The sequence below is a fragment of the Mus caroli genome, chromosome 13 (genome assembly GCF_900094665.2).
Source record: "Mus caroli chromosome 13, CAROLI_EIJ_v1.1, whole genome shotgun sequence".
Taxonomy (NCBI): domain Eukaryota; kingdom Metazoa; phylum Chordata; class Mammalia; order Rodentia; family Muridae; genus Mus; species Mus caroli.
In genome coordinates this window covers 83,030,601-83,054,677 of record NC_034582.1, presented here as the reverse complement: position 1 = coordinate 83,054,677, position 24,077 = coordinate 83,030,601, and the positions used below count along the sequence as shown (strand labels likewise).

At 35.9% G+C, this 24,077-nt stretch overlaps 1 protein-coding gene across 2 annotated transcripts in view; it reads right to left on the bottom strand.

The window, feature by feature from the left end:
- Edil3 (EGF like repeats and discoidin domains 3) overlaps positions 1-24,077 on the bottom strand; it is a 482,678-nt gene that overhangs the window by 132,116 nt on the left and 326,485 nt on the right. For both annotated transcript variants that reach the window (XM_021180302.2, XM_021180300.2), the window contains exons 7-9: positions 11,094-11,249; positions 8,017-8,161; positions 3,571-3,755 (exon numbers count right to left, since the gene is read on the bottom strand). In XM_021180302.2, coding sequence (XP_021035961.1) covers positions 3,571-3,755; positions 8,017-8,161; positions 11,094-11,249 — 486 coding nt within the window. The remainder of the gene's footprint in view (positions 1-3,570; positions 3,756-8,016; positions 8,162-11,093; positions 11,250-24,077) is intronic.

Genomic DNA, 24,077 nt, shown 5'->3' with positions numbered 1-24,077 from the left:
TCAGGTGACAGCAGATGCTGGCGAGGATGTGGAGAAAGAGGAACACTCCTCCATTGTTGGTGGGATTGCAAGCTTGTACAACCACTCTGGAAATCATCTGGCGGTTCCTTAGAAAATTGGAGATAGTACTACCAGAGGATCCAGCAATACCTCTCCTGGGCATATATCCAGANGATGTCCCAACAGGTAAGACGGACACATGCTCCACTATGTTCATAGCAGCCTTATTTATAATAGCCAGAAGCTGGTAAGTCAATTTAAAGAAGAACTCTAAGAAACAAGTAACATCTTCATAGACTGAAGTGTGTTGATGCTTAAGTATAGGAGAGGTGTCAGGAGTACACTACATAAAGTCACTAGTTACTTAAGGGATTTAATCTAATGCTATTGGCTAGATGAGAACAGCATTTTGGATGATATAGTAAAAACAGAAATTACACTCCTGATTTAAAATAAAAATAGTAAGAGAAACTCATATATAACTATGTATGTTTGTAACTAAATAATGGGTCAAGTAAAATTTAAAGAAAAAATTGAGTTTTTTTAATTTAATTTAATTTGTAATTTATCCTTTACACTCCATATTCCATTCCCTACTCCTCCCCATCCACCCTCCAACTGGTCCACATCCCACACCTTCTCCCCACCCCACTCTATCTCCACGTGAATGCCCCCATCCCACCTGACCTCTACACTCCATGAGGCCTCCAGTCTCTTGAGGGTTCATCCTCTCTGAATGAACACACACCTTCAAGTCCTCTACTGTATATATGTTGGGGGCCTCATATCAGCTGGTGTAAGCTGTCTGTTTGGTGGTCCAGTGTTTGAGAGATCGTGGGGTCCAGATTAATTAAGACTGCTGGTCTTCCTACAGAATCACCCATCTCTTCAGTTTCTTTCAGCCTTCCCTAATTCAACAATAGGAGTCAGCTGCTTCTGTCCATCAGTTGGGTGCAAATAATTGCATTTGATTCATTCAGCTGCTTGTTGGGTCTTCCAGAGTACTGTCATTCTAGGCCCATTTTTGTGAGCTCTTCATAGCCTCAGTAATAGTGTCAGGCCTTGGGACCTCCCCTTAAGCTGGATCCAACTTTGGGCCTGTTGTTGGACCTTCTTTCCTCAGGCTCCTCTCCATTTCCTTCCTTGTAATTCATGCATGTCCTTTTGGGTCTGAGTTACCTCACTCAGGATGATATTTTCTAGTTCCATCCATTTGCCTGCAAAAGCTAGGATGTCCTTACAATTAATAGCTGAGTAGTATCCCATTGTGTAAATGAACCACATTTTCTGTATCCCTTCTTCTGAGGTAGGACATCTAGATTGTTTCCAGCTTCTGGCTATGATGAGTAAGGATGCTGTGAACATAGTAGAACATGTGCCCCTGTGGCAAGTTGGGGTATCTTTTGAGTATATTCCCAAATAAGTAGTATAGCTGGATCTTCAGGTAGATCTATTTCCAATTTTCTGGGGAACCTCTAGATTGATTTCCAGAGTGGTTGTATCATTTTGCAATCCCACGAGCAGTGGAGGAGTGTTTCTCTTTCTCCACATCCTCTCCAACATGTGTTGTCACCTGTGGTTTTGATCTTAGCCATTCTGAATAGTGTAAGGTAGAATCTCAGGGTTGTTTTGATTTGCATTTCTCTGATCACTAAGGACTTTGAAGATTTCTTTAGGTGTTTCTCAGGCATTCAAGATTCCTCAGTTATGAATTCTTGGGGAACTCTAACCAAACAACTCAAATACCTGTATGACAATAATTTCAAGTCTCTCAAGAAAGAAATCAAAGATCTCAGAAAATGGAGAGATCTCTCATGCTCATGGATTGGCAGAAGTAACATAGTAAAAATGACCATCCTACCAAAGGCAATCTATAGATTCAATGCAATCCCCATCAAAATCCCAACACAATTCATCGAAAACATGGAAAGAGCAATTCACAAATTCATCTGGAAAGGTGAAAAACCAGAATAGCCAAAACAATACTTAACAGTAAAAGAACAGCTGGGGGAATCACCATCCCTGACCTCAAGCTTTACTACTGAGCAATAATGATAAAAACTGTATCTTATTGGTACAGAGACAGACATGTTGATCAATGGAATAGAATTGAAGACCCAGAAATAAAACCACACAGTTATTTGATCTTTGACAAAGACACCAAAAACATACAATGGAAAAAAGAAAGCATCGTAAATAAATGGTGCTGGTCTAACTGGCTGTCTGTATTTAGAAGAATGAAAATAGACTCATATTTGTCAAAATATGTAGAAAATTTGTAGAAAGCTCGAGTCCAAGTGGATCAAGGACCTCAACATAAAACCAAATACACTGAATATAATAGAAGAGAAAGTTGGATAGAGCCTTGAACTCATTGGCACAGGGGGAAATTTCCCAAACAGAACTCCAATGGCTCATGCTCTAAGATCAACAATTGATAAATGGGACCTCATAAAACTGGAATGTTTGTGTAAGGCAAAAGTCATAGTAGATAAGACAAATCAGAAACCTACTGATTGGGAAAAAAAATCTTCACTAACTGCACATCTGATTGAGGGCTAATATCCAATACACACACACACACACACACGTATATAAACTCAAAAAATTAATCACAAAAAAAAAATAACCCAAACAAACCAATCAAAAATGGTGTATAAAATTGAGTATTTCTAATGGTGGGAATATAATGTTGTAAAACCCAAGGAGAAAACTGAAAAAGCATATTAGAAATTTCAGGGGACCTTAGAAAGGACAAATGTGACTTTGTAAGGATTAACATTTGTTGTTTAAGTGATTTTTTTTTTTTTTGTGGTGGTGGTGGTGGTGGTTTACAGACCTACCATGGCTTATCACACATTTCTAAACTCACTGATCAAGCAGCAAATTAAGGAGGAGTTTATGTCCATCAAAGAATCCTCTTTACGAAATTCAGCCACCATGTTTCTGTTGTTACAAGAGACATTAACAAAACTATGCATGCATAACGGTATCTCACAAATAAAAGTATTTCAGGAGGTTGGCTTTCAAAGGAATTACATGTAATCTTATTTAATTGCAAGTTGTAAACAGACTCTAAAGAATCTACATTTTTCTTTTATAAGTTAATGGTATGACAGTGTAATCAAATTATCACATTGCTTAGAAACCACAGGTAAAGAGATACTTTGTCATGAATCATGATATCATGAGACTTCCTGCAGGTCAGTGGCGTGATTTCAATATCTTTGGATTCTGATGCTAATTTTCAAAATCAAATATAATACAAACCATCAGAACAGATAAAACATAGAAAATAGATTGTCTCAAATGATATCTAGCATGTTCAGAGTGATCTGGTACAATTTACCCAGCCAACTTGTACCCAGCCTCCATCTATAAGTCAGTGCAGAGTGGAGACAGGCCAGAGAAATAATTTCATATGAAATTTCTGTTTTCCTAGTTTGGCAAAGTAAAATACGAAAGCATACTAAAAACAGTCTAAAATGATGATTCTGACATGCAGATAGCAACTCAGAAATCTTTTAATGCACAAGAATGGTGGATGATGAAGCAGTCTCAGACTATTACCTGTAACCATTGTGACTGGTCGTTATGGCCGGAAGTCCAGGCATTTACTTTGCCTTGCTTGTCCAGCCTGGCTTTCCTTGGTTCCCAAGTAAACATGTCCATGTTGAGTGTTCTGAAGACGCTGGAGGCAGTGATCTGGTAGTCTTGTATATGCCCTGATTTCATCCCCAAAGGTTCCGAACAGCCTGGTAGATTAAGAAGATCACTATGAAGAAAACAATTTATCATCCTGGAACTTTCCTTGTTCATTTCAGATTGGCAAGAGAAGATAGGATATAATGCTATTCATTCCCCCAAAGAGAGGACATCTAAATTAAAAAAACAAAGACCTCTAATCAGAAATAAATCTGAAATAAAATAGAAAAACAAGATAGCCATTTCGAGTTATTTTGTCTGAATATATTTTGGAAAAATTGAAAACAAGACAGACAATTCAGACTACTTTTCTGTGATAGATGATTTTGCAAAATGAAAACATTTTTGAAATGCTCTCTCTTGTCTCATTACTGGAAGCCTCAAGACTGTTCCCTAGTTTTCGACAATTTTATTGTGTCTTGGAGAATGGGGCATTTTCTCATAAAGTATATTTGGTTTTCTTTTATTTGTTTTCATAATATTGCCAATGGAAATTCCCCCCAGTACAGAGTCATTTTTGTAAATCGCTCCACACTCATATTCTAAACTGGACAGCATTTTGTTGTCTAAGAAATAAGCACTGCTCTTATGGTGTAGAGACAGTATCTCACACTGCAGTCAGGCTGGCCTTTACTCCAGCAATCTTCATTTAACCTTTAAGTGGTAGAAAGAAAAGTATGTGCTAAAATCCTCAACTCTAATTTAAATCATTTATTATTCTGGCATAAATATGGCATAAATAAGGAAGGAAGGGAATATTTATTCAGTATATATCATGTGCCAGACATTGTACAGCTGTGGAATTGGAATGTAGAAAAATGATTAAGATAATAAGAGTGTATGTGGGTGTATGTATCTTACTGTTATAAATATAAATATTTATATATGTGTATGTATAAAACCATTATTATTCTTTTCATAAATTCTCATATTAATACTTAATAACATTGAATACTACCATATTTTTGGAAGGTTATCAAGTTTATCACAGGTGTTTCCAATTATATTGTGTTACCAAATTTGGATTTGTGTGTTATTGAAAATTTACTGTCCATGTGTGATTGTGCTAAAAACTTACCAGGTTTGTCTAGGAGACATGCATCTCTCATTACATTGTCCAGTGAACCAGTCTTTCTTTTAAAAGTTGCTACATTTTTGCCAAGGATTTAGAACTTCTTCACCCCATCCGTTCTTTGCATACCCTACTAGTCTTTCCTTCATAGGAGGTGTGGTCTTATAACTATTATATATTTAAATTATGTTTCAGGGTTCAAAACGAAAATAACAGTAGAAGCCATCTTGGATAGGTATCTTAGGATATTAGTTTATAAACTACTAAGTATTTAGAAACATTGATGAGATAATCAACATTCAGCAAAAGTTAGCTCTTCTTACTATTTCCATAAAACTCATTCCAGCAGAAACAAATGCTGTGTCTCCAAGTGTCAGTATATCAGTGACTGACAAATAGAGTAGTACAGCTGGTACTGCTATTCCACATATATTACTCTATGTGTAGGCTTTAAGAGAAAGCATAGATCTCTTCACTAATAATAATCAACTTTATCTAATTGCTGTCTGCCCTGGTCAATCTGAATCAGTTTCTTCCTTCCTGTGGCTCTTCCATTTATTCTGTACCTCTGTCTTTATTTCCAGTGAATGACAAGAAGAGGCATGGAAGGCTGTTTTCTTAGTCAGAATCATATTCAACAGTCCTACATCCTAACCCAATGGTAACAAAGGACTAAAACTAAAATGCAAATTCTGACAAAAAATGTTTCCCTAACAGAGAATCCAAATTCTAAAATGTTCTAATAGCTATAATGATTATAATACTTGTCTTCAGACAGTTCCAAAGTAATATGGACTGTCTGAATGAAAAATTTCTGAATTCTTCTATTTAGATCCTGCCCTTAGACCCTGCTGTAGACTTATCTTTGTAAAATTTTCAGTTAGCTTGCAGAAGATGTGCAGTGAAAAAATATAGCTACTTTTTATTTTGTTGTGATAAAATATCTGAAAAATTCAATACAAAAGAAATGTATTCTACTATTTCTTTTTACTCACACAGTTTACTTGATATCTATTCTGATGTCCGGTACATAGCTAAGAAAAAATGTTAAGTAATTATTAATTAGAAGAATGGGAGAATGAGTTTTATTCCTCTAATTATTATCATGATCTATCTGCTTCCAAATGTAGTAAGCTTTCTTTCAGACAATGTAAAAGATATTTCTTTCAAGTGTCTGAATGAGATTAGCTGCTTCTAGGCAAGATTAAAGATCTAAGACTGCTGAAATTGGGTCTTGAGCTTCCAGTATTGCAAACCCTAAAGAAATATCTTAGAATATTATAAAATATTATGTCAATGTTTATTTCCAAGAATCACAGCTATATTATTTAGCAGTGGACTTAATATCTCACAAATTTTCTGTTTCATTCATGTGATTTTATGAATACAAATTAATTAACTCTGTTACCAGTATGAACATTATATGTAGTGTGTGTGTGTAAAGTATTAACATAAGCATTGATTATATCTATGGTGAAATTCTCCTTTTTAAAAACAGTCAGCAAGATAGATTGTTCTCTGCACCCAAGTTTAAAATCAATTTGTGGGGCTGGGGAGATGGAGCACTGCTTCCTTTTGAGAAAATAAAGTCTGTAAAGTGTCAGGTGTAACTTCTTGTCAAGCTTGAAAGCAAAATATATTTACACCTTAAGGGTGTAATGGTGTCATGTATGAGAAGCTGATCCTCATGAATCAAAGGGCTGACGGATTGGAGAAGGTGATGTTAAACAACAAAAAAAACCACAGGGCTTCCTGCAAACCTCATCATACTGTGGCTTCCTTGTGATTGCTTTATGATGAATGGCTTAGGGATGACACTGGCCTCTGGTGATACGGTGACATGTAATACAAACTCTCTGTGGCAATAATTCTGCTCACAATTACTGACAGTCAATAATCTGGTCTAAATAGTTCAAAACAATCTCTTTGCTAAAATAAATTAACGACAGTGAAATCATTCTACAATAAACACCAGCAATGTAGAATATATACACATGATACTTAAGATAGTTTCACTGATATGGAACACTTACTTTCAATTCTTTCAATGTTCATAAATACTGGTATTTTAATACCATATTCTATTTGCTTAGAATTATTTTTTTTCTGTAACACAAATAGATATAAGGAGGTAAACAGACATTAAGTATGAAGTTTAACCCTTGAAGAAGATCCTCAGAATTTTCTCTTTCCAGGGAATAGATTCTAGTGAGGGACAGGTAGGGAGAAGTGTGGGTTCACGGGGGACAGAAGAGTTAAGTTAATGCCGGGGAGAGGGTAATGAGACTGCTTAAACATATATATGGCATTTCCAAATAACTAACTTAAGTTCTTAAACCGGCATTGTTCTTTCAAATTTGGAAGGTATTTTCCCTGTTTGGGGCCTTATGCTAAACTGTGACATAAGTAAACATTCTAATTTATTCGCTGTTATTTGATCAAAAGAAACCTTTTGCCACCATCGCAGAGATAGGTAAGTTCTCAATACATGAAATACGGTACTGTTCACTAAAACATAACTGAGTTGAATATGCAGAAGTGATTTTTCTACTTAATTTATAATATAGTTAGAAAAATAAAATGGAATTCAGACATAAAGTTTTCATATTTTGCTTTCTTCTGATGATCCTGGAGAATTATTTAACTCTATGGTGTTTGATCAATTATCCTTGAGCAAGATAACCATGACATATAATAAGCAGGTTGCTAGCTGAGAATGCTCAAAAATGAATTTATTGTAGTGTTCTTGGTGTTGATGTATTGTTCCCTAGGGTGGGTGATAAATTTACATGTTTCATAAAATCTAAAAGGAAAGGACCAAGTTTAAAGATAAAACTCACTTTCTTTGAAACTTTCAGCCTAAATTTGCACAATTTATGAGGTCAAGCAGATTGTATTTTTAAATTGAACTTTCACCACCAAACATAAATCATATTTACAACCAAAACCAATTTAGCATATCGTTTGACAACAATTTCTCATGAGAACTCCCTGTATTCTATTTTATTACACAGAGATATACTTGATGTTATACTATTTCTGTATGGTGCTTTACAACTTTACTTGACACATAAACAGCGTGCTTTTTCTCACTGAACCATGCCCTACATATTCTGTAAAAGAAATAAACTTCTGTAAGTGCTGAAAATCTAGAGATTAGTAGCTGACCGCATATAGAGATGTTTTGTGTTTTCTCTTTTCTTTAAAGGCAGTTTTAGCATAGAAAACAGCTAACTTACCTGAGAGCTCACAGCCAAGAAGTTCCATTCTTAAAGTACAGTGCCTTCGACAAATTTGGGGGTAGAGTCTTACATACTGAGCTTTGATTGGGGGTGTGAAAGAATTAGCATATGGTGTGTTGTTATCAACATTTCCACGAAAGACCTGTGTGTGAAAGACATATACAGGATTTTAAAAGTTGAGCCTGGTGGCTCATGTCTGAATAATAGTATTAAGGAAACTGAGATAGGAGGATATTTTGGAGACCGGAGGATTACTATGAGTTCAAAGTGAGCCTAAGCTTTAGAATGAGACCCTACTACTCATATATGAATACATATATTTCTGTATGTTAAAGGTATATGTGTGTCTGTGTGAACACACATGCATGTGCACAGATGGGTATGTGCATGTGTTTGTATGCATATATATTTGCATAGATTTCTTAATCATTTTCATATGTGTATTCTCTGTTTCACTCAAAACTTTTTTTTTAAAGATAGAATAGAGTTTATTCAGGGCATGGGGAGGGAGCTGAGAGGGTAGTAGAGGCAGAGTAGAGTAGAGGGGAGGGGAGGGGAGAGTAGAGGGGAGGAGAGGGGAGGGGAGAGGGGAGGGGAGGGGAGGGGAGGGGAGGGGAGGGGAGAGGAGGGGAGAGAAGAGAAGAGAAGAGAAGAGAAGAGAAGAGAAGAGAAGAGAAGAGAAGAGAAGAGAAGAGAAGAGAAGAGAAGAGAAGAGAAGAGAAGAGAAGAGAAGAGAAGAGAAGAGAAGAGAAGAGAAGAGAAGAGAGAAGAGAAGAGGAGACTGTCCATGAGCACAGAGGAGGAAGTGAATGGGGAAGGGATAAGGGAAGGGAGAGGGAACAGAGCAGGAGGGAAGAGACCTAGAGGACAAGAGAACAAGAGCCACTCTAAACTATTTAAAAAATTATAATAAAATATTATTGAGAATATAGGATGTGCCTTGCCATCAGCAGTCAACAATAACAGCAGCAGCAGCAACAACAACAGCAACCACCACCACCACCACATATGCAATCTAAATTAAAATTAAAATTATATAATGCTGTGTACTGGGTCAGAATAATACTCGCCTGACTAAATAAAAGATTTTTATATTTTATTTGTACATGTGTTTTGTATCCATGGGTGTATGGACACCAAGTGTGTACCTAGTATCCACCAAGATTAGCAAAGACATCAGATCCATTGACATTGTAGTTAGCTAGACACAATGTAGGTGCTGAAAACCTCACCCAAGTCCTCTACAAGAACAATAAATGCTCTTACTTGCTGAGCATCTCTCTAGCCTCCTTATTTACCATTTTAAAAGCCAGGACTGTAGAAACAGAAGAAGTCATTCTCTCTGTCTCTGTCTCTTCATATCTATGTATCTATCTGTGTATCTATCTATTTATTATTTATCTATGTATCTATCTGTGTATTATCTATCATCTATCTCCCATCTGTCTACCATCTATCTGCCTACCTATTGATCAATTATGTTTTCTGTCTGCCCTTCTGTCTGTCTGTCTCTCTGTCTATCATCCGTCTCTTAAAAATTAGCACCCTAAATTCTTCAGCTTAACTTGAGTCTGTTCACTGTGGGGCAATGGACTAGGCACACACAGCCTGGTCTCCAGTCAAGTTGAGGTCTTGAACCCAGGTACCCAGTGGTGGTAATTTTCACCTACATGGGACTGAAGGTGTTCCCTCATATCTCCTAGATCCCTGGCTCCTGTCAAAGTTACCACCTCCACAGTCCCCACAGGAGAAGCGTGTGGCTAACAGTCAAGTAGACTATGTCCCAAGCTTCTGGCCTTCTGGCTAAACTCCTCCCCACAGTTACCTAGCAATAGCAAGATAGCAAGCTTTTTGGCCCCTCCTCACTCTCTTAAGATTTTACTTTCCTTACTCTCTCTAAGCCTTTACCTCTCTTTCTCTAAGCCTTCACCTTTCTTACTCTCTAACTTTCTTTCACTCTTTCCCTTCCCCCTTCTCTCCTCTTGGCCATGGCTAGTCTCTCTCTCTCTTTATCTTCTTTCTTTCCCCCTGCCTTCCTACAATAAAACTTTAAAACCATAGACTGTCTCTATTCATCAAGGCCTGATGTGCTTGGAAAATGGGATAAGCTTTCTTTTAATGAGCTGCTTCTAACCTCTCATCAGAAGGCCTTCCTGTGCTCCAGCCATGGACCAGACTAAGGACTCTCCCCTGTGTGGGAACCACCCAGTGTCCCCCTCCTCTTTCTCCCTGCCCCCTCTTCCCTTATCTCAGGGGCCTAGTGCCACCGTGGGGCCCCTATTCTGTTCTCAGTTCCTCTGTCATATCCAGCCTGGGCTGCTGGAGTCTGAGAACCTGGTACTGGGGGCTACCCCTTGTCCACCCCCCGCAGTGTGGAGTCAGTGGCTTCACACAGCCCTGACCAGATGCCCACCTGGGGCCACATGGAAAGTGTCTGGCACTCCTCCCCATCCCCCTGGCCCAGAGCAACACCTGAACTCTGGCCAGACATGGGCTCTCTCCCTCCCTGCTCTTCCCCTAAATCCCATAGCCCCCCAGTTCACTTGCAAATGAATAAACTTTTCAGGTAAAGCCATTCCTTCTGTGTATCTTAATCAGACTTTCAACTGTTATTACAAAATGAATTAGTTAAAATTCTGAACACTATAGCATTTTATTCTTTTCAGTGACAAATACATTTCTAATGCAAAATATGTACAGATTTCCATCATTTCTATTATTTAATATTCCTATTTTACAATAATTTATTTGATTGAGGAAAAAGCTATCTGTAAATCAAGGAGAATAATTTGGGAAGCTAATTGTCCTTAAAGTAGCTCAACTGTTATTTACAACACTCTGATAACTTTTGAGAAGCACTTGTAGGAGCACCAATTAAAATCTGAGAAAAAATTTAAGTGGCAGCTGTTAGAAATTTCTAACTTTGGGAAGCCCTGCTCACTTTTACCCAATTAAATCCCAAAAGCTGCAGAAATATATTTGAACATAAGCCTCTAGCAGAAGGCTCAGGTGTCCCTTGATAACATGGTCATCATGGAATCTTAGTTAAATTTCATAGACTGAGTTAATCTTACCATCTCTTCATTGGTGCCTTTTACTTTGTACATTGCCCAGGTCTTCCCGTCATTGCTGTAGGCAATTTTGTAGGATTTTATGTACTCTGGGCTTCCAATCCTTTTTGCTCCTTGGGTAATAACACCAGTGACTCTCATTTTTCTTTGCAAATTTATCTGAGGAAAAAAATATAATCAATGAAAACCTCTCTCCTTGCTGTCAGGGTTTCAATATGGGCAATATCAATGTTGGCCACAGCACATTTTACTTATCTTCATAGATTACCTGATATGAAATGTAATGAATATTCAGCATTTTTCATGCATATATATCAAACAGTGACATATTAACTTTAAATTAAAACTATCTTTCAGTGATGTCATATAAAAATACTACTACATGTTCAGTACAGCCCCTTCCTCCAACTTAGAAACAGAAAGTCTTTGTTTGGCCATGTTATGCAAAGTTCGTTCATTAACTCAATGATGGAAACACTATTACATTTAAAGTAATCCTGTTATCACTGTGAAATTCTATGGCAATGTGATTGATTGTTAGTGTATCTCACTGAATGAGAACTCCAGAGTTTCCACTGAAAGTAAGCATAGCATAGCGAGCCCACTGGAATGTTGAATGTTACAAGAAGAAAAGCTAAAAGCACAGATGTGCCAGAACCAACCACAAGCATCTGTGCTCTATGGCTCTTTCTCCTTTCATCTCTGCTGTGGTGGGCAGAGGGTCATGTGATGGGGGAGCTTTAGAGCGTTAGCTAACAGTTGCTTTTCTCTTCGATTTCTCACATGGCAACTTTCTAATGGATATGCCTTTCTCATTGTAAATCATTTTGCTGCCGGAATCATAGACGTTTAAAAGATATGATTCTAGCCGGGCATGGTGGTGCACGCCTTTAATCCCAAAACTCCGGAGGCAGAGGCAGGCAGATTTTTGAGTTCGAGACCAGCCTAGTCTACAAAGTGAGTTCCAGGACAGCCAGGGCTATACAGAGAAACCCTGTCTTGAAAAAACAAACAAACAAAAAATGATTCTGTCATTTAAATAGAAAGCACTGTTTGACCCTTATTTTATAATAGTTAATTCTATCATATGATGGAAACATGCTTTTTTTTTTAAATTTACAGAATAAACACCAAACTTTATTTCATTTTCTCTCAGTGCTTTCATTATATTTATGCATTTATATTTAACAGAAAATTACCATTTTGGTAAATTGCTATAAATTGGTTAGTCTCTCTACCACTAAAATTTAAACATCTCTCACATTTATATTAGCTACTAATTCAGCAACATTTTTCCTGAGAAAAGTCATCAAACCCCCAGATGCCTGTGAATAGGGTTTTCTATGATCTGTATGAACTGATAGGCCTTTGAGATTAGCATTTAAATAATAGAGGTTGGCAAAGAAGGTACCAGACTCACTCTATCAAACAGTGGTCTCAGTGTCTCCTTAATCTCCTTTAGGGCTACATTCTGTAGTCTTACTCTTGTAACAAATATACATACATACACACACACACACACACACACACACACACACACACACATACATATATATATATATATATATATATACATATATACATATGCACACACACATACATACATACAGATAGATAGATAGATAGATAGATAGATAGATAGATAGATAGATAGATGATAGATAGATAGATAGATAGATATGAGAGAGAGAGAGAGCATCCCATCTTTCAGTGAAGTTTAATGTTGCTTGTTCCCAGATAATCTAGATTCTGAGGCCTACAGTCATTAACGAACTGTCAATGGTTCCATGTTTCTTCAACAATTCGGTATGGATTGACCCTTATATTCCACTGTGTATTTTTCACATTGCGGACAGACATCAAAATGATGATAGCTGTGTATGTATTCTCAACTCCATTCTTGTTCACAGGCTCAGAAAGTGAACACACTCCTCAAATGTAAATTTTATTCACTACCTTTAGTATTTATTTGCATTTGTTTCCGTCTGATGAAGGTTCAATGTGACGCTTTTACTGTGGAGTTTATACTAGGTAAACCCTGATAGAGACTTTCATTATGTTAAGTAAATCTGCAAGTTGCTATGCAACCAATTTTCCTGTGAACCTTTTTCCTCTTCTTGCCTAACTCTGGGGAGTCTTCTGAGCCTGAACTTCCCCATACATGCAACATAAACAGTGGACACTTTGAATTATGTTTCCTCCCATTTTGGAAGCCAGCCTTCTTTAAAACCACATTTCATACTGCAGAGAATTCCTTTCTCAATTATGTTTTATCTCATTTCAATTATCTTGTTTATGCCTCTTGTAGACAGCCAAATTATCTCAGCTAGAAATTTGGCTGATGAGATATACAGTAATTTTCTAAAGCTTAAGTGAGAAAATTGTACAGAATTATACAATAGAAATCTGAAATAGTTTTTCTCCAAATTATTAGACATTGTTTTAAAAGGTTCATATTTTCTCCAGTATATAACAAGATCCAAGTCTATTTACTAAGAATGTAGAACTTCAATTAGTAAGACACCATCTCACTTGAATTGTCCCCCAAAAGTAAACATTTGCAATGAAATATCAGCAATGTTTTCATTAATTAATAAAGAAAACAAAACTTCTAAAAGTTATGTTTGTAGTATAGATTCTAGAATTTCATTAGGCTTTAGAATGCTGATAATTATATACCTGGAATTATTATGCTTGGGAAATCAGAATTCAATACAATGGAAAGAGAATTTCATTTACATCATGGAACTCAAATTTAAAGCTAGGAATCTAAGTTGTAAAAAAATAAAAATAAAGTTGGCCTTGGAGGGAGACTAAGCCATGATTTTAGAAGCGTTGCCACTTTAAACACCTGCTGCTCCCTGTTTGATTATGTTATCCTGTTTTTCTTTAAGGATTTGTAACTCTTTAGCAGTGTTCTGCAATTGATGGCCTAGTCGGCCATCAATGGAAAGAGAGGCCCATTGGACTTGCAAACTTTATATGCCCCAATATAGGGGAATGCCAGGGCCAAAAGAATGGGAATGGGTGGGTAGGGAAGTGGGGGGCACTATGGGGGACTTTTGGGATAGCATTGGAAATGTAATTGAGGAAAATATGTAATAAAAATATTAAAAATCAAAAAAAAAAATAAAAATAAACACCTGCTGCAAGCAGACATAGTTCATCCCATTAAACCTTTCTATGTTTGATACCTGCCAGGCAACCTATTCAAGCTGATCTTAAATTATCTTAAGTTGTGGACCATATTGGACAGTATATTAACTGTCTTTTGAAAATCACATTGGGTATTTTAAAATTCTGTGAGTCCTTATATTAAAAAATATATTTTCATTTATATAAATGGTTACAAAACTGATATTTTTACACAGAACAGTGGGTTTGTTGTGTGGCCATAAAAGATCAAAGTACTTTTTTGAGGTATTTGTAGCACTTTGTGTCCCTTAATGAATGTGAACAGGAACATTCATGTAGGTTTGCATGCACAGATCCCATGCTGAGGCCAGGAAGCAACAGAGAGATCTGGGGTATCCGCACCTACCGTGTTACTTCCTACCTATGTAATGTTCAACTTGTTTAAGCATTGAAGTTTAATTGTATGAACTATTTAAGGGATTTTTAATAGAATTTTGATACATAAAAATATATAATATACATATTGAAAATTAGCCACCAAGAAAACTTTAAAAATATTTGATATGTGGTTTGATTTTTGGGTTTTGTTTAGCAGGAGTGTGTTCAATTAAAAGTATTCCACTGGTATTTAGTTCTCAAGGAGAATAATTTTATGAATTAAAATTCATAATAACCACACCAAGCTAATTTTGTAAAAGACTGAGAATTTTGTATCACTAAGACACCCAGGGCTACCATTATTAAGGTATAGCATACTTGTGTATATATGCTTGTGTGTGATGTATGTGTGTGTTTATATGTGCATGTGTGCATATCTGTGTGAATGTATATGTGTACACTATGTATCTTTGTATTTAAATATGTATGTTTGCAGCTGTGTGCATCTATGTGTGTATGTATATATATATATTTATGTGCATTTGTATGTGTGTATTTGTGTGTATGTATGCATGTGTATCAATGTATATTTGTGAAAATATGACCATGAGTTTCAATATGGTATGCAGAGAGGATATCTAAAAAGTTTTTAAAAAGACAATAACTCAAATGGGCTTCTGGTCTTCTAAGCTGCATCCAACACTGAAAATGTCCTTGTTAGAAATATCAGATACATGCCTTTTCTACCAAATACTCTAAAACTTGTGTGTAGAACAAGAAATTAAAATATTTTTCCACCCTTCCCCCATCTTTTTAGAGAGTTATGCAAAATTTTTAATCCTCCACCCCCAGTAAACCTTTGTTTAGACAAAGGCCCCTACTGAATTCTAGATTGTGATAGCCTGGAGCAATGACCCTTTGCTTCAGGAAGCAGTAATCCTCTTCCTCCATTTCCTGCTATTTTCAGACTATTCAGCTAAATAAGATAATGTGTGAAGTCAGACTCCAGACAATGGGGAAAAGAGACAGCTATCACCTAAGTTAGAATAAAACACAAACTTACCTTTATCTCTGTAGGTGTTTGCCTTACCAGAGCACATACTTAGTGAAAAGAAAAGTCTAACTTGTTCAGCAACTTTGGCTGGAATAGTATTTTCTTTGTGACTTACGTTTTAAATTCTATTTCAAGAAGCTGTCTCTTGTGAGACTAGGCCGGGGCCTAGCAAACACATAAGTGGATGCTCACAGTCAGCTATTGGATGGATCACAGGGCCCCCAATAGAGGAGCTAGAGAAAGTATCCAAGGAGCTAAAGAGATCTGCAACACTGTAGGTGCAACATTATGAACTAACCAGTACCCCGGAGCTCTTGATTCTAGCTGCATATGTATCAAAAGATGGCCTAGTCAGCCACTGGAAAGAGAGGCCCATTGGACACACAAACTTTATATGCTCCAGTACAAGGGAATGCCAGGGTCAAAAAGTGGGAGTGGATGGGTAGAGGGGTGGGTGGGAGGGTATGGGGGACTTTTGGGATAGCATTGGAAATGTAAATGAGGAAAATACCTAATTAAAAAAAAATAACCTAGATTAATCACACTTTGAAACACACACGCACACACACACCAGCAAGAGTAAAGTCCTAATAGTAGTATGGGAAATCATTAGTGCAATTGGAAATTTTCAGGTTTCAGTACTTTTCTTGCCTGAAGCACAGGAAGTAGAATTCCAGGGTTTCAGGGGTGTTGGGTTTAAAAATTCTAGACATATTATTTCTCCTGCTCAGTTTGTTTGTATGAGCTCTACTCAGTACCAGCCAACACTCATGAAGATCGCACTTAAAATGTGGGCGAGACTGAAAGGGGAGCCTATGGTTATGAGTAAGCCTCTGCACTCCACATCCCACTTAGGGACTGAACAAGAAATTCAGAGGCTGGGAAGATAGAAACAAGGATAGCTTGATAAACAGCCACTCTAGATGAGTAGTTGAGCTCTAGGGTCAGAGAGAGAATGTGTCTCAAGATTAAAGAAAAAAATGTGGAGAGCAAACATGGAAAACATTCAATGTTAACCTTGAGCCTTCACATGTACAAACACATGTGTGCATCTTCACATGAATCCATATACTATAAATAAAAAATATTAAATAATGTGTTAAATGTATATCTAGAAATAAAAAATCGAGAAACAAATTAGAAATATATATGTATATATATAACATATAATATATATTATATATAATATATATAATTATATATATAATTATATATAAATGTATACACATTTTTGTGTATGTATACATATATAATTATATATATAATTATATATGAATATATACACATTTTTGTGTATGTATAATTTTGTGTGTTTATATATATATGTTTGTATATGTAGTTTTATATATAGTATTGTATATATACACATTATATATATACATATATATAATAGGTAATATATACACATAATTATATTATATAGTTACATTATATAGTTATATTATATATAATGTGTATATAATTGTTTATGAAATTAATGATATTTAAGTTAAGAGAAAGTAACATCAAAGTCTATATTGGTACAATCTGGTAGGTATCTTAAATACTCAGTATATCAACATCTACTACATCATCCCAGGAAGTTTTCAAAAGAACTGAACACTTAATGAAGAAAATAAAGAAACTAAGGACTAGTCAGAGGAAAACAGAATTAAAAATAATCTCAGATAGGGGCTTGAAAGATAGTTGTGGGCTTATGAGCTCTGACTGTTCTTTCAGAGGCCCTAGGTTTGGATCTCAGCCCCATCATGGTAGATCACAATCTTTAGTAAGTACAGATGATCTGATGCTCTCTCTGTCTTCTATGAGCATGAGGCATACAAGCAAAGCACACATGTACATGCTAAAAGAAAATAACTCACTCATACATGTAATGTAAATCCAAAGAGAAGCATCAAAGGAAGTAGTTTTACACATGAAACAAAATTTTAAAGGCTTATATGGAAATGTCTTCAAGAAAAAAGTTAAGCCACAAAGGGCAAGTAAAGACTACTAATTTGCAATTCATACCACAGCAAAGTGATTTATCTAAAAAAAAAATGGATAACCTTTTATAGCTCACAAGTATAATCTCACATAGGTAAATTAATAAAAGTTCAAAGCTGGTCTTTTCAGCACTGTGTACCATAAAACATAATTTCTAATAATTGATTTTCATGATATAAAAGTTCAGAAAGTGGTTACTGGCAAGTTGTAACACAAAAGAACAAGAGCAAGAGACAGAGGGTTACAGGGATAGCAGTGATGAGGTGATTAAGGGAAAGGAATTGAGTGGGAAAAGAGAGAGGGAGAGACAGAAGGGGAGACTGACAGATCTTAGCACATTTATACAGGAAACACACAGGACCTCATCAACCTACAGTGAATTATATATTTCCAATAAACCCAAACAACTTAAGATTTCTGTTATGCCAATATATCACAAGAAAAGTTCATTACCCTGGCATTCCCCTACACTGGGACATAGAGCCTTCACAGCACCAAGGGCCTCACCTCCCATTGATGACCTGGGTTGGTGAGCAGGGGGAACGAGAAGGGGATAGGGGATTTTTGGAGGGGAAACCAGGAAAGGGGATAAAATTTAAAATGTAAATAAAGAAAAATATCTAATAAAAAATAAAAATTTTTTTCATAGCAATGTCTGAAATATCAAGATTGACTGGCATGGCAATGTGGGTCATGTCTTTGAACTTAGCATTTGAAAGATAGCCATGAATGAGAAGCCATTGTAGGCTATGTAATGAGTTAAAACTGAGACTGGCATACAGAGGAAGGCTCTGTCAAAACCAAAACCAGGACCAGAACCAGAAACAAAAGAAAGCAAAAGGAACTAAAATGGGCTTTGTAGGAAAATGTAGCTTAAACTTTTAGTCTTAGAGTACTCAGATTAAAAAAAAATCATTGAAAGCACAAATATTACGATATATGTGTGTAGTGGCTATTCCTGGTTGTCAGCTTGACTATATCTGGAATGAACTATAATCCAGAATTCGAAGGCTCACCAGTGATCCTAACCTGGAGGCTGGGAGATACAAGTTTCTGACTTGGATCTTTGTATGGAGATCTTGAGGCATAGTGATGAATTCCAGAAGATTAAGCCAGGGAGATCTCTCAGTTCAAGGTCATCTGTAATTAAAGGTGTGGTCGTACACGCCTTTAATATGGGATACACCTTCTGCTGGAGACCTACATAAGGACATTGGAAGAAGGAAGTCTCTCTCTCCTTCACCTTCTTGCTGTGTGGGACTGAGCAACTGCTAGATCCTTGGACTTCCATTCACAGCTGCTACTGACCATTGTTAGGAATTGGACTGCAGACTGTAAGTCATCAATAAATTCCTTTACTATGTGGAGACTACCCATAAGTTCTGCAGCTCTAGAGAACCCTAATACATATGTGTGTGTGCCACAGAGCAGATTGTGTTAGACACTTAAAATAAAACGTTTTAGCAATGTTGATTAATTTAGGCTTTAGAAATGGATTGGGAGATAAAGCACTTGCTGTGCAAGCCTGATGGGCCAGCCTCAGTCTCCAGAGCCCAAGTAAAGACAAAAGTGCAACATTCACTACAAAAAGTTGCCCTCTAGTCCCCACCTGTGACCATGTCATATGCAAGTCCACCCACATACAGAGGTAATAATAATAAAAATAAAATTAATTTCAAATAAAATATTTATTATGTACAAATAATACAATAGTCACAAGCTACCAGAAGAACTGAGTTTTGTGAAAAATACATTATACAAGTATAAGCAAAAATTTCCTGAAAAGTTTGTATGTATTTTTCTAAATTTCTCTAGGATACAACCTGAGAAGGCTTCCTCTCATATTCCACATTAAATCCATTGGAAGGCACTGTTTTGCCTGAGATATATGAAGAAAATGCAGCCTTATAGGCATGAATACAGAAGATGTAGTTTAATGATCTATTTAATAATTGTGAATATTTTTCTCTGAAAACACATTAGAGCATGGAATATTTGTCTTTCTTTTTTTTTTTTTTTTTTTTTTTTTTTTAAAAGTATCTTTTTAAATTTTACTCTAAAATACAAATTCTCCCAATGAATTTTTCTTATCTGTATGTTAAAGTCTGTGGATTATCTTACACTTTAAATGGTTCATTACCCCATATACTATCTTATAAAATTGTGCACTGACTGTTTCAAATATACTGGATCATTAAGCTATGCTGATTTTTTCCAAGTGATGACAGTTAATATTATTTAATTTCAAAAAAAATCATGTTAATTAATATCAACACCAATTTCACCAAAACACAACTTGGCATTTATTACAAACTATCAAAATCACACTGGTGTGTGTGAAGTTTTACAACACTAAATTGAACTTGAAATTTCTGATTTTATATCAGTCAGTACTGTCAGTTGTTTTTCCTGGTGTAGAGCAACTCTGACAAATAACTAGGAATTTTGGCTATAATTAATCTAACAATTGTCCTGTGACATAAACCTGGTGCTACAGTCATGAGGGAGAGGATTGCGCATAGTCAGGTAATCGTGCAAGCTGCAGCACACAGCAGAGCATGGTTTGTACAATTCCCACTGCCTAGCACAGAGTGCGAAAGACTTAACAGGGACTGACAGTTAATTAAGTCAGCCATCATTATCGCTTCATTAGGGGAAATTTTAAATGAACAGTGTGTTATTGCTTTGCTCCTAAATGTGCATGACAGAGATGATCCAGTGGCAGGAACTATAGTTTGCTACCACTGTCTTGATTTCTGCTAACATGTGGGCATTGATTTGCATTAGCAGTTATCCCTGCTTCTATTTCATGGGTTTGTTTAAATAGCCGGAATTCATCTTGATTTAAATTCATTTTTAGATTTTCCAGTTTGGTGCAATACAGATTTTAAAAGTATATTATCATTCTTTAACTTCCTTGGTCTTTCTCGCAATGTCTCTTTTTCATCTCTAATTTTATCGGTTTACATCTTCTACTTCCATCTCTTGGTTAATTCGGTTAAGGGTTTGCCAATCCCTTTTACCTTAACTTAATCTTAAATTGATGGTAGGCTGCGTTTCTTGGATGAAGCAGAAAGAGAGACCTTGTTTTCTAATCCAAACAAGTTGCCATTATTTGTCTTTTCACTGCAGAATTTAGACCTTTATTATTGAGAGTTATCAATGAATAATTTATACTGATTTCTGTTATTTTGCTCTTGTGGAGTGGATTTTTTTCTACCTCTTTCTATTTATAGTTTTTGGATTATTTGCTCCATGTGTTCTCTAGGGAGTGGTTAATATCTTTAGACTGAGAATTTCCTTTTGGTTCCTTCTGGTGAGCTGGATTGATAGAAACTCCTTAAATTTGGTTTCATTGTGGAATGCGTATCTTTCTCCTTAAAGTGCGAGTTCTAGTTTCTTGGGGTATAATAGTCAGGTCTGACATGCATTGTCTTTCAGAGTTTGTAAATCATCCTCCTAGGCCCTTTTGGCATCAGTCTCACTGAAAAGTCTAATTCTAATGTTCCTGCCTTTATATGAGACTTGGTCATTTTCTCTTCCAGCTTTTAATATCCTCTATTTTGTGCATTTACTGTTTTGATTATTATGTCTCATGGGAAGTTTTCTTTTTGGTCCAGTCAGTTTTGTGTTATGTATGGATCTTGACCAGCATCTATGTTAAATTTAAGAAATTTTCTACTATGATCTTAAACAAAATAGTATTTTTGTGCATTTGACCTGGGTGTCCTCTTCTTCCAACAGAATGTTGATAGGCTGGAGGAATTGCTCTGGCAGATGAGAAGTAACCTATCTAATAATATTCCTGAGAGTCCAGACTGGAGGCCACCTTTCCCCCACCTAGCTCTAGGCTATATATGGTGGCTGTGCGGTTTCTCAGTTTATAGGAAGGCACAAATGAGTGGATATTGTCTAGGAGGAATGGTTGATAGGAGCCAGAGAACATAGACTAAGTAGACTCTCTTTCATTTAGTTCAAACATTTTAATACTTAAATGATAATGAATTAAATTTATTTTATCAGTGAAGCTGTAGGGAATCACTTTCAAGACATGATGAGTTAAGAGGGAAAAAAAACCCTCTTGATTCAGAAAACATTTTTAAAAATCACTTTTAGAAGAGAAATCACTTAGCTGTCTTTCTTTCTGGGCTTTTAAGGCTATACAAAACCCTGTCTCGAAAAACCAAAAAAAAAAAGTGTAGTTTTTATAGACATCTATATTAGACCCTTACATCAACACAAATGTTGTAAAGTAATGTTCTCTTTTTTAAAAAGTATGCATATTAATATATTTTTAAAACATGTACCAAGCCAGGTGAGATGTTTAAACTACACAATGCTTTATGTTCAACATGTCTTGTATATTTTTAAATGTATCTTTATTTGTGTGTGTTTCTCTCTCTCTCTCTCTCTCTCTCTCTCTCAACTCACACACACACACATATGTATGTATATGTATATATACAGATATATATACATACACACATATATATGTGCATATACATATATATATATATATATATATATATACATATATATATCCACAGGGCCAGAAGAGGCATTTGATTTTCTGATGTGAGACAGACATAGATTATTTTTATGAAAGAGTGACACAGGCTCCGAAACACTGTCTGATTTGTAACACTTCCCTTTTTTTTTTTTAGTTGTTTCTAATGTGAAAGGGTGTCATGCATGTTGCATAATGTAAGCTAGCACTCAGTGAAACCACTTAACTACGTTTTGTCATAGGTGGAAAGAAGGTTTGTTAAAAACATGAAACTTTCACACAGCCGTCTTTCTGGTGGTAGATATAGAATAGCCACAGACATTTGGTAGAGTCCGAAGTTGCCATGGCTACATTTTGGAAACACAGAGAGTATCAAGAAGGCAGGGAAAGCCTTTGCCAGTCATTAAGAGGGTTGAGTAGCTTCAAGGAAAAAGGTGTGCAAGATAGAATGCTTGGAAAGTTAGAGTATCAGTAGGGTGATGAGAAGATTCGTGAGGTTAGGAAAGGGCTTTGACATGTATTATGAGCACATGGTAATGGTGGTATATATTATGGTATCTGGTAATGATAATATGTATTATGGGTATATGGTTCTAGGGAAGTAATGGCTTTTCCTGACAACAGTTTCTAATGGATTCTGAGTGTAAGCTTTATCTATTCACTCACAAACCTTGTGTTTAACCTCTTGAAGCCCAGCTTGATTTGAGCCCAGCCTGTTAATTTGAACACTGTCAGTGGCACTGATACTTTAGGACTCCCTGAGGTCCACTTTGCACCGAACACAGTGTAGATACCACAGTGTCTACAATTTGTTATTTGATGATACTGCATTGCCAAAACTTGTTTCTATAAATTTCAGTAAAGTTCAGGAAACTATTAAAATAGTGTATACCTCAAAATATAGAAAATAATAAGGCATCATATAAAAGAAAAGTAGCAATATATTCTGTAAGACAAAGCATATGGTAAGACAACTTAATAAGGCTTTATGTGAGAAATATGCCATTCATCTTAAGGCAAAAGAAAACTATTCTTCAGGATAGGAGAGATCAAATTGAAAAAACATTTTTACGTATCAGGAAATAAATACTTTATTTGTGCATCTGAACTATCTTCATATTGAATTACAACATTAATTCTATATGATTATTTTGAAAAAGGATAATTGGCAAAGGGAATCTAAATTATATAAATTGTCAATTATACTTTAATTGTTACACACACATATGACAAGCAATATTTAATAATATTGAAAGGTTATGGAAATAAAATTTGAAAATCTTCTAGGTAGGGGTTTTGAGAATATATTTATCCTTATATTTAGTCATTGGTCATGTTCTTGACACACATAAAACTAAAAAATAAATTAAAAAATATTTTCACTTAAATGTATGTGTGTGTCTTAATAATGTTCCTGTGGAAGCCAAAGTTGATGTCAAATCACCAGAAGCTAAGGTTAACAGGCAGTTGTCAGTCATCTTAAAGTGGGTGCTAGGAACCAAACTCATTTGGACTAGTACCACACACCTGTTTCCCACTGAGACATGTCTACAGGCACCAGGCAGTAGTCTTCAATATACTTTATTGTTACATGTGTAATTGAAACATCTGACACAGAGCTCTTAAATCCCCCTTAAAAGCCTTGATGATAAAGCCTCTTTGTCTTGATGATGCTATTTATTCTAGGCTCATTTTCAGGATAAGATCTGGTTGCCAGAGGAACCAGATACATCATCATAAGACATTTGGAACTTTCCATACTAAGTTAACATTCTCTAAGGAATTCACATGTCAATAGTGTTATCAATTATTTTTATATAAAGAACTGAAGAAGGTGGACTCCAGAAAATCAAATAACCCCATTAAAAAATGGGGCTCAGAGCTAAACAAAGAATTCTCACCTGAGGAATACCGAATGGCTGAGAAA